Source organism: Cajanus cajan, chromosome 1 (genome assembly GCF_000230855.2).
Source record: "Cajanus cajan strain Asha chromosome 1, NIPB_CcT2T_4, whole genome shotgun sequence".
In the NCBI taxonomy this organism is placed as follows: Eukaryota; Viridiplantae; Streptophyta; class Magnoliopsida; order Fabales; family Fabaceae; genus Cajanus; species Cajanus cajan.
Window position 1 is genome coordinate 41,126,947 of NC_138517.1, and position 12,065 is coordinate 41,139,011.

The 12,065-nt window shown below is 34.0% G+C and overlaps 1 protein-coding gene across 1 annotated transcript; it reads left to right on the forward strand.

Moving 5' to 3' along the window:
- The first annotated feature begins 9,746 nt into the window (after window positions 1-9,746).
- On the forward strand, window positions 9,747-11,837 carry LOC145954535 (uncharacterized). The gene has a single exon (XM_083068965.1). It carries the CDS (start codon window positions 9,747-9,749, stop codon window positions 11,835-11,837), a length of 2,091 nt encoding a protein of 696 aa, XP_082925091.1.
- The last annotated feature ends 228 nt before the right edge of the window (window positions 11,838-12,065 follow it).

The window sequence follows — 12,065 nt, forward strand, 5'->3', positions numbered from 1 at the left end:
TTTTTAAAATCTAAATTCACTATATTTAGTCTCTAATGATCATTTTGTAGTAGATAATAGCATTTATTTTTAGATTTTATAAAAAAATTTATAAGTGTCAAATACCAACATTACATTACTAATAACTGTAAATAATATTTAGGATGCTCACTTAATGTTTTAATAAATAGAAGATAATTAAAAAGGATCAAATAAAAAATAAAGATTAAAAATAATAATTTTAATTTTATAGGATAAAAAACAAATACAAAGTTTTATAAGGATCAAAAGTCAAAACTTATTAATTTTATAGAAATTAAAATTAAATCTATAAAAATTCATATATTTAATAAGTACATCAATTATATTATTTTAAGTGTTTTCTTTACATGGTTGGTGGGCCTTTATATATATATATATATATATATATATATATATATATATATATATATATATATATATATTATTTTTTATTTATTTTGTTTATTTATTATTGTTTTCACGTTCTTCTTCTCTTCTCTGTTTTTATTTCTATGTCTCCAGCATATGAGACAAAGCCTCTATTATTGAATTATCGGAAATTTGAATGATCAATTATTTTAAACAAATGAATGCCAAATTCTATTTATTAATTCTGTGAAAGTTAAAAATACAAATAGTATGTAGATATCGATTTAAACGTGTTGACTAGCCATCTACTCGTGCTCTTTGTATTGGATTTCTTATCATACATCTATATCTTTCTATATATTCATACAGACTTATACAAATATAGACATAGAAATTAAAACAGAGAAGAGAAGAAGAAGTAGAAAAAATAAACAAATAAATATATATATATATATATATATATATATATATATATATATATATATAAAGGGCCACCAACCATGTAAAGAAAACACTTAAAAATAATAATTTAATTCAAATATTGTAATTTAATCATATATTATCATATATAATAATAATAATAATAATAATAATAATAATAAATTTATTAATTTTTATACTTTGACTTTAAAAACCAATTTTATACTAATTTCATATTAACTGACAATTCAAAAAAAAATTATACCAATAATGATTAAAGTATAATTTTAATCTTCTATTTAGTATTTTATTTTTAAGATTCAATTTATTCTCATTATTTTTAAATAGTTTAATTTAGTCTTTTATATATTTAAAAGTTTAAAATTATTATTTCATTCAAATTAATACTAATGACGTTAATGAAATTAGATAAAAAGAAAATATTGATCATTATTTAAAAATTAGAACACTATTGATCTATTTATTTAAACTTTTTTCCTACAAAAGTGTTTTTTTTATAATAAAATAAACACTTTATTTTTTGATGTCTAAACTTTTATTTTAAGAAAACTGTAATTTTTGCATATTTTAGAAAGCAACTCTATTTGTTTCTTAAATAATTGCTTCTTTTAAAAATAATTATTTAAAAATACTTATTTTTAAGTTTAAACATACAAAATTCAATAAATAGAAAGATTAAATTGAACAAAAGTTTATTTAACAATTTTTTCTAAATTATTTCTTGAAAATTGAACTTTAAAAACAATTCAAAACTTGATATATATCTAATTGAAACTCAATTAGCACATGCTCTTATTCTATATTTAAATCTTGAGATGTTTATTAAAGCATGATGCATACAGAAGACCCATTTGATTAGTTCTCCCATTCACTAGACATCTAGGGCACAATACACGTGCTGTAGATAAACCCAAATATAAGGAGTTGAGTTTTTTTAAAATAAAATTTGATGGCTTGAGATTTAAAATTTAGTTTTGTATGGAATAGTTCCCTTGAGATATATCATATATGTGGCTTTTAGGTGAAGCTTCGCATAATAGACAGCAATGTGTAGGTACAATGTGTATTATAGACTTTTCTAGTTAACTGTCCAAGAAGTTCATGTCCTCAGCATTTGTCAGTAAGGAAAATGCAATGATCTGAAGGCCAATTGTGTGCATTTTACTCTATTGTTTCTGTGGACAATATTCATACATTCAGCTTTTGGCCGGCTGTAATCCTATTTCATTTCAATTTTAAAAAAAATGTATAATTTTTTTCCGCTGACTCGACACTTAAATAAAGTAATTTTAATTACTACTAAATATTAAAACAGAGATGGAAACTCAATTCTTAGTACTATTTGCACTAACGGTATTTCGTGAAATTTACTAGATGATAATGTTATTAACTTAACTTGGCTCTTTTGGTGTTGTTAGACTTTTGTGCTTGGGTGTAGGTTCATCTTTATTGATATATTTATTTAGTTTATTGAAAAAATATATTTGACCAAACAAGGTATTGTTTAAAGATAAGTATAGTTTTAAAAAGTGGGTTACTAATACTCATTTAGATCATATACAATTGATAATAGAATAAATTGGAATTAAAATAAGAGAAAATTATATATCATAAGTTTTGTTTTTATTTTATTGGAATAAATATTAAAAAAAATAATTGAGACATGTATGAACATGTTATACACATTTATATGATCGTATAAAAGGTGCGAGAGTTTGCTCTCTTAGTAATCACTCATAAGTTCAGAGGTTTGTTTATGGGGCACAAGAGCTCGTTCATTCAAAAATTGCACATGAACTCATAGATTTGTGTAAGGGATACGAGAGCTCATTTGCTCAAAAATTGTGTGTGAGAGAGTGTCGTGTGAAGTGCGTAAGAGTTTGTTTGCTCAAAAATTACACACGAACTCAAAGGTTCATGTAAGGGACGCAATAATTCATTTACTAAAAAATTACGTGTGAACAAGGGTCATGTGAAGGGTACAAGAGTTTATTCGCTTAGAAATTGTGCATGAACTCGAAGATTTATATATAAGGGATGCGAGAGCTCATTTGTTCAAAAATCGTGTGTGAATGATGGTCGTGTGAAGGGCACGAGAGCTTGTTCGTTCAAAAATCGCACATTAACTCAAAAGTTTGTGACTTTGCTTGTGAGTGATGTTAGGGGAGTCATATGATAGTTGTTGCAACTTTGAGAAAAGGAAAAAAAAAAGGATTTTGATAGTAAAATAATAAATAGCTCTTTATCAAATGTGATAATTCAAATATTAGTAAAGTGTACGTCATGCATGTACGTAGCTAGTAGTGATGTCATATCATGGTGTGGATGAAACATTCAAATATTAATAAAGTGTATTTCATGCATGGATGTAGCTAGCAGTGATATTGGTGTCATATCATAGAATAATATAAGAATAACTTCCTTAATTTAGCTTCCCATAGTAAAATTATAGATTGAACTTGTTTCGATATTTATCAATGAAAAGATCATGTTCATTTTGACTTGCCTTGTGGTGCTTATTTTGTAGGCATTGTACGTTGAGCTTGATATGGTAATGTCGTTAATGAAGGTACGATTGCAACGTTATCAACAAGCTACCTTTTGGAAACTCGAGGAAAGGAATGACCATCCTCCCTGGGTTAGGAGTTCTGTGTGGTGTGGGTGTCTTGGATCAATCTAGAGGTTGTGTACTCCTCCACTATTAGGATGTTGGTTTTTGAGTGAATGTTGTTGTTCTCCTAGTGTAGAGCCTAAAGTTCCTATTTGTAACATACACAATTGGCTTCATAATGTACGTGAGCGATCTCATATTGTCGATGGATGACTACCAAGGATTCTTTGTTACATCTTTACATTGCTTCCATGAACTGTAATAATTTGATGTTGGATGGTGTGATAGGTGGGCTCGTGGTGGCAGTAGTTGCCATGAGTCCAACAAACAAAGTTCATTGACAAAACTAGAGATTGATGTCCTAGGATTGAGTTAGGGTTGTTGGTTGTTGTGGAGGTTCTTGCTATGTTGTTGTTCATTTTCTGATTTCAAGTGGAAATCATGTGTAGTCAAAGGATAGTTTCACCTCGATCCCACAATAGGCGCCAAATGTTCTTACCAAAATTTACAAGTGCTCCAATAGTGGGGATGGCACCCTAGTTGTTCCAATAACGGCAGCGATGGAGGACACCTACAAAGACACTCTGCCACTCAAGTTAGAGGAGATTTAATAAAGAGATTAGGGTAGAATAATATTGTGTGCCCCATATATAGGTTATTGATCTATCTTTAGGTTTACAGATGATGTTGTATGATATCTTAAAGATATATTCTAATGATTGCGTAGAGTTATTGTTCTTGATAAGTAAAAATATTCATGCCAAGATGTCTCGCTAGTTATTAGGAGTAAACCTCTTAGTGTTTCATTTTATGTTAATGGACTGAAGGTCTAGTGTGAGCGAACTAGAGAAGGCAAACTCGACTTGGTCAAGCTGGGTAATCTAAAAAATATTATATGATAGAAAAAATACTTATATGATTGAAATTCAAATTATAATCTAAAAATATTATATGATTAAAAATTTAATTATAATCTAAAAATTAATATATTATGTTTAATTAGTATATTAAGATTGAATAAATTCAAATTAATTATTATATAAAATCCTTATGTTTCTTTCAACTTTATTTGTTAAATTTTTTATAATCAATATTGTAAAACAAAGTTTTAAAGTTATTCTTGAATTTTATTTTATATTATCATTTGCAAATCGTTATAATTTATTATTAGTTTTTTAAGTTATATTGTGAAAAAAAAATCTTTTTAATAAATGAGTTATACTTATATTGGGATGAACATTTCTTCATCTATTTTGGTAAGTAATTTTTTTAATTATTTATTTTTTTTATACAAATTTATTTTATGTAAATGTAAATAATAATTTACAAGTTAATTTTTGTATTTGATAGAAATTGTCTTCTGAATTGTGTGACACTATTCTAACAAAAAATGAAAATCATATAAATTTGGTGGATCTTGCATGCAACATATTTCAATGCAATCTTATTTAAAAAATTAAAATTTCTTTTTACGGTCTTTTGAGAGGTGAATGAAAACACTTTTACAAATTTAATAACATTAAGAAAGGAACAAATATCCTACTTGGACTGATGAAGGACAACTCTGATTGCATATATTTACTATTATTTCATGTAGTTATTTTGGGTTACATTAATATTTGAAGTTTATAATTTTCAAAACGCTCCCTTCAAACTCTGACTAGATGAACAATCTTATTGAATTGGTATTTGATTTTAACTTGGATAAGAAATGAGCACATGTTTCTATTTTTATATATTGACAATTTTATGTTGAAGTGTTTCTGATTTTTAGATATTGTAAAAACCTGTCGTGGTTACTACATTTAGTGGAATTACCAACTTAGCAGCGGAACAACTAAAAATACATAGGATTATATACTTGCAATATTTGGATATATATGCTATAACATGTATATATACATGTAAACTGAAACAACCATACAAATATATGATAATATATGCACAATAATTCAATAAATACAAAATAAAATCTTAAGTTGTTGGTCAAGCAACATCTATACAATAGCTACATGAAAGTAACCACTAAAATAACCAACTACACCCCATCCGTTAGATGACCTCCTACTGCACATCTCCGTAAACCTATCCTTGTTTTGCTCACATATTAAATATAATCATCACAGTCCAACCATATGAAAATAGGTAAGGGTCTAGATTCCAAAAGAATCAATCATAATATGAAGATAGAATAATACATTATACTATGAACACCAACATCTAAATTGACCAATACCTCATGGTTTACATCATACAACACCAACATAACCATATATGCATCACAACCATGCCAATCCATCACAAAATCAACAAGCATAAGAATAATATCAATCACACCATATCATATGCATACTTTTCAACTAATGTATCATCACACGTTCACTTACAGAGATCTATTATAACACTTGAGTAGTTTAAGTGGCTTGATCCTACCGAATCAATCCAATCATTTTAATTCCTAAAGTGCTTGCTAGATTGAAAATTAAATTAGGATACCAAGCCCTATCCTCTAATTTCTCGGATATCGCAACTTAAACTAGGAAAGTCTAATACCATTATCAGGTATAGTATAGCTTGGGAATGAGCATACCATGACCTTGGCATGCATTAACCTAGTCACTTATGTGATTAACCCGCTAACTATTCTCATGATACCATGCATATCTCTAGTAATCAAATAAGGGTGATAGCCCTTAACTTTATACCTTACTCCAACATTGACTAAGAACCTAGAGGAGACATAACAATCCACTCCAAGAGTTATCATATGCTCAAGGAAGGTTTTCAACAACTAGCCTTCCAAAGTGTCACACCAATATCACACAATGGGATATTTAACTTGCAAAACTACCTTCTCTTCTAGTTCTAAGTCAATCAACATGTTTTAATGCCTATAACATTCTTAACATCAACACCTTAATAAGTCAACACTCCATGTCTAAATTCCTAAAGCACTCCTAGCATTCACCTCAACAACATGCATCTATATATATTCATTACCCTAGGTTAATGGATATAGAAACAACAACATTCATAAATTTATAACATGTCAATGTAATCAACTAGTCATCCATAAAATCATATACATATATCATCCCAGATCAATATACATAGAGTAATTCCACTAATCAACATACAATATGCAATACATTCATCTAACCTATCCATGTTCATCATTTAATCATACCTAGAAAAAAATGTTTTCAAAACAAATCGTGCCTGACGCCATTAATTAAGGCAGGGAACTCTCTGTCTCACCCACGATCGGCGTCATTCAACCCACGCCTAATGTGGCTGAGGTAGAAAACTACTAGGACTTCATGCCTAGTGTGCCAAAGTCCCACATCCAACCTCACGCCAACTTGAGACAATTGTCTCCTTTCACACTTAACGTTAGTCCTTTGGCGCTCGACGCCAATCCAAGCAAAGCCATTTCTTTCACCTCACATTTGAAGCCAGTCTAATACAAGGAAATCCTCTCTCCTAATGCTCGATGCCACCAATCATGTGCTCAACATGAGCAAGAAAAAGTGCCCTTGATTGAACCATGACTGACGCCTTGAAGGTGTGCCTAATGCGATAATGAGTTCTACACTTGCAAACTCACAAAATTTCCTCCCCCACTTGAAACTCAGCAAAATCCATACATGCAAAGCACTAAGAAAAACATATATACACCATTCATACCTAATTTTACACGATAAATTCAACATGCAACTACAATCTTTGATCATTCACCAAGATTACTTCCATGAACTCAAAACACCCAAGTTCAACCCAAAAAGAATCACCACCTCAAAATCATCCATGCACTCATGTTTTCAATGAATTTAAGGAACATGCAACTCATCCATTTATCAAAGATCCAAGTTGTAGCTTTCATTACCTTGACTCCGAGCCAAACAAGAAAGGAGAAGAGGAAGAAGGAAGAACATCGAGCACTAGGAATTCTCCACCACCGCACTTGATTATCCACTCCAAGTAGCTTTGAATCACAACCCTGTGATCCTCAAGGATCTCTTACTCCATTGGGAAGCCTATAAAGAAGAAGAAGATTAGCTTCATAGTCCTTCTCTCTAATTTCTTTGGAATAAGGTTGAGATTTGGTTCTCAAAATAAACCTTATATACTCATTTTCCTTGGGTCGAACCGGACTTCTTGCTAGAAAATCCTCATAACTAACCAAACTCGTTAGAATTCTTAACTCTGCAAGATATTCATCCATACCTCAAGCACTACACATAGCATAATTAAAAATAAAAAAAATAATAATAATAATAAAGGTCTAGTGTTACATATATATATATATATATATATATATATATATATTGATAATTTAATGTTAAATTAATTTAATTTTATACCTCTCAAATAATTATTTATTTTTATTTGAGTATTTATATTTATATTATAATTTCTTAAATAAACACCTTTAAATGTGATTAATATAAATTTTACATCTTATACTTCAGGCCCATTGTTAATATATTAAATTTATTAATCATCATATTGATTTTTCATTAATTTAAATTAATTTAATTAAAATATAAAATAGCATATTATTTTTAAATTAAATTAAACATTTTATTATTTAAGTTAACATTATTTTGATTTCACTATCTGATTTTGTTATCTAAAACTACAAATAAAAAATAATTATATAAGTCTAAGGTTGAAGTGAGAGATAATATATTTTTTAATTAAATTTATAAATAATTATTAAATATATTGTACATTACATGGGTAAAAAGCTAGTAATATAAAGATAATACTATTTTCAGTAACTCTTTTTTATTTTTATTTTCACATGCACTATTTTAATTTTTTTTTATTTTTTAAACCTTTAAAACCACTTTATCCTACTCATAAGCAACTGCACCATTATTTTTTTTATTATAAAACTACTCATAAATAATTATTTATAAAAATATGTTTTTATTTTTATTTTAAAACAGGCAAATAGTATAATATAATTTTCCTTCTATATTAAAATACCTTGACAAAACTTTCTTAACATAGCTGTCCAATTCAGTGCACGGGATACGTTTACAAAGAAAATTGCATGAATTGGGTGAGTATTACACAACACATTCCTTCAACTAGTGAAACAATTATTGGAGTGCATGTGAACAATAAAATAGTGAATAAGAGACCAATCCACGAACTAGTAGATATAGAAATAGAATCTCACTTAACTCTAACGATCTAGAAAGGTGGAGAAACAAGTAATCATAAAAGTTGGAACAAAAAGGAACACAATCTTTTATTTATTTTTTTATTTTATTTTTGACATCATAGAACTTAGGGTTCGAGATTAATAATTAAAGTGTGAGTTTTATATTTCTTCAATGCACTTAAGCTCATTTATCTTCTTTATGAGACCCTTTTCTAGCATCGAGATTAGAGAAGCATGGCCTACTACCCCGTGTGATAGTATGACCCTCCCATTTAAAAATAAATAAAAGGAAAAAGGAGATGATAAAAGAAAAGAAAAGAAGAAGAAACTTTTAGACAAGCTTTAAACAAGTTTGACAAACCAATAAAACACACTTTGACAGGTGGCTATCAAACTAACACGTTTTATTTTTTCTTAGCCACGTTTGTGTTTAATCTTTTGATATAAATATATATATATATATTATGTGTACCGGAAGGTCCCTATCGGTCACGTTGACCAACACGTGCCATTTCGTCAGACACCCATGCATAGCCACGTACAAGCATCATCATCAACGTCGGCTCGACATGAGGCCGAGAACCGACATCAGGCTGGTTAATGCAAATATGGACCATCATCATTCATCGAGTCGGCTCGGTCAGGTGCCGTGCCGACATAGAACATACCGGAAGTATACAGGCTGCCGTGTACGGACTGGACGGTTCGGTCATTTGCCGCTCCGACTAGTATTGATTAGACGGCTCGGCCTCTTGCCGAAGGGTTAGGCGAGTCATAACAAGTAATCACAGTCAAGAAAGGTAAGTACATGATTAAAGCCTAAACGACCAATTAGTACCGTATTACCTAATTTGGTAAACATCTGATAGGGCCCATCACGCTCAGGCCCATGTCAGATGCTATAAATAGGTCACACGTAACAAGGTATGTCACTGTTCATTTTTAACCTAGATACTCGTGCATATACTAACTTGAGCGTCGGAGTACCTTTTGCAGGTACCTCCCCCCACTTTTGAAGACATCGTTGGAGCTCTTATTCGGTCCCCTTTCACCAGGAAGAACAGGAGTGTGCCCTCAGACAGGTACATTTTGGCGCCCACCGTGGGGCCGAACCGAGAGCAAATTCGAGATTTATTGTTAGAAGAAAGCATGGTGAAAACGAGGAAGAATAACGTGGAAGAACACCAGTCCGAAGACGAGCATCAGTCAGGGGCCGAGACGACAGAAGAAACAAACTTGAATAGTATGGTGCGACAGATGAAGGAGGAGATGGCCGCCATGAAGCAACAACGGGAGAGAGACGCGGCCGAAATGGCTGCACTACGGGCGGAAAACATCGCCCTCAAGAACCAGTACCGTGATCCTACGTGGAAGCCCTCCGAGACAACCCATACTCAAGGATCGTTCCATTCGCATGGCCAGCACACCTCGGTCCCTTACACCTCTGTTGCCCCTGCCGCCCATGCCTCGGCTAGCCGACCGTTACAGCCCATGCCGACAGCATCCCACCGGCACCCCTTTACACCCAATATCATGCAATCCGCCCTCCTTGACAACTGGAAGTCCTTGTCTCTCGACAAGTACGATGGAACCACCGACCCAGATGAACACGTTGACGTGTTCCTGACTCAGGTCACCTTAAGCACCACCGACGACGCCGCCCTGTGCCGAATCTTCCCGACGTCGCTGAAAGGACGAGCGTTGAGCTGGTTCACCCGGCTCCCGGCCAACTCGATCGACTCGTTTGGCACCCTAGCTTCCCAGTTTACCATCCAGTTCGCTACAAGTCGACCACACCAGTTGACTTCTCTATCACTGGTTAGTATCCGTCAGGAGAGGAAGGAATCACATCGGGCGTTCATGACCCGTTTCAACAAAGCAGCACTGGAAATTCGCGATCTGAACCCTGCGGTTGCTCTTCATCATCTAACTACTGCCCTAAAACCAGGCCCCTTTGCCAATAGCATCTGTAAAAAACCGCCGACAGACATGGATGACTTGCGCCGACGCGCTGACAAATATATGCAAATGGAAGAATTGGCGGAATTCCGAAGCCAAGCCCGAGCGGAAACATCAGTAAAACCTGAGAAAACGACCGAGACGAACTTTCGCAGCCGTCCTAAAGAACCTCTTCCTCGTGAGAAACATCCCCGAGGGCCGAGATACTCCCAGTATACACCGCTCAATACGAGCAGGACAGCTGTGTTGGAACAAGCACTCGCTTCGGAAATACTCACAGTTCCGAAACGGGCGTCCACCCCCCCGAGGGCCGATACGACCAAATCCTGTAGATACCATCGCAACAGAGGACATTCGACAGAGGAGTGTGCAGCCTTGAGAGATAAGATCGAGGATTTAATTAAACAGGGGCAACTCCAAGGGTTCGTAGGCCAACCCAACTCGACCAGGCATGTTGATCGTCCTAGGCAGTATGAACAATCCAGCCAAAGGAGGGCCGAAACACGTTCGTACCGCGAACGTAGCCGGTCTAGGGAACGGAGAGAGCGAAGAGAGGAAGAACCCTCGACACAGCCTAGACGGGTAATCAATACCATAGCTGGTGGTTTCGCAGGCGGAGGCTCCACTTCATCGGCGCGACGCAGACATCTACGAGCCGTTCGGCATGTACACTCGGTTGAGACATCCCGACCCCACCTACCAACTATCACTTTCACAAAAGATGATTTTAAAGGTATTGATCCAGACCAGGATGATCCAATGGTCATTAGCGTTGAAATTCACAACTGTATTGTACGTAAAACGCTAGTGGACCAGGGCAGTTCAGCCGACATTCTTTATTGGAATACATTCAAGCAGTTGGGGATTCCGGAATCCGAGCTGTTCCCCTATGACGAACCTATGGTTGGGTTCTCTGGCGAACGAGTACACACGAAGGGATACATCAAGCTGACAACACGGTTCGGGTTTGATGGGGATGAGTACAGTGATATCCCCGTTAAATATGTGGTGGTGCATGCCAATACATCATATAACATCCTGCTTGGTAGGCCGTCACTAAACCGACTCGGCGCAATTGTATCCACACCACATCTGGCAATGAAATTCCCAGGCCGGTCCGGACAAATAGTCACCATCCACGCCGATCAAAAAACCGCCCGAGAATGTTACTTTACCAGCTTACGTTTGCCAAAAATACAGGAAGAAGAGTCAAAGGAGCCGAGAAGAGTGCATTCGGTCTCGCAGCAATCGGTTATGGACCTCGACCCCCGAATCAACTAGGATGAAAGGGTAGAGCCCACGGAAGAAAAGCAACCATTTCGAGTCGGCACATCTGATCTCCAAGTCACTTACCTAGGCGCCAACATGTCTCACAAGGCGCAGCTTGCCATTAAGCAAGTGGTCTTGGAAAACAATGACTTATTCGCATGGCAACCATCCGACATGCCTGGCATCGACCCCAATTTCCTGTGCCACAAACTATCCGTCAGTAAGGAAGCTAGACCGATT

Coding starts and splice junctions, on each gene's coding strand:
- LOC145954535 (XM_083068965.1), top strand. CDS start 9,747: ATGGTGAAAACGAGGAAGAATAACGTGGAAGAACACCAGTCCGAAGAC.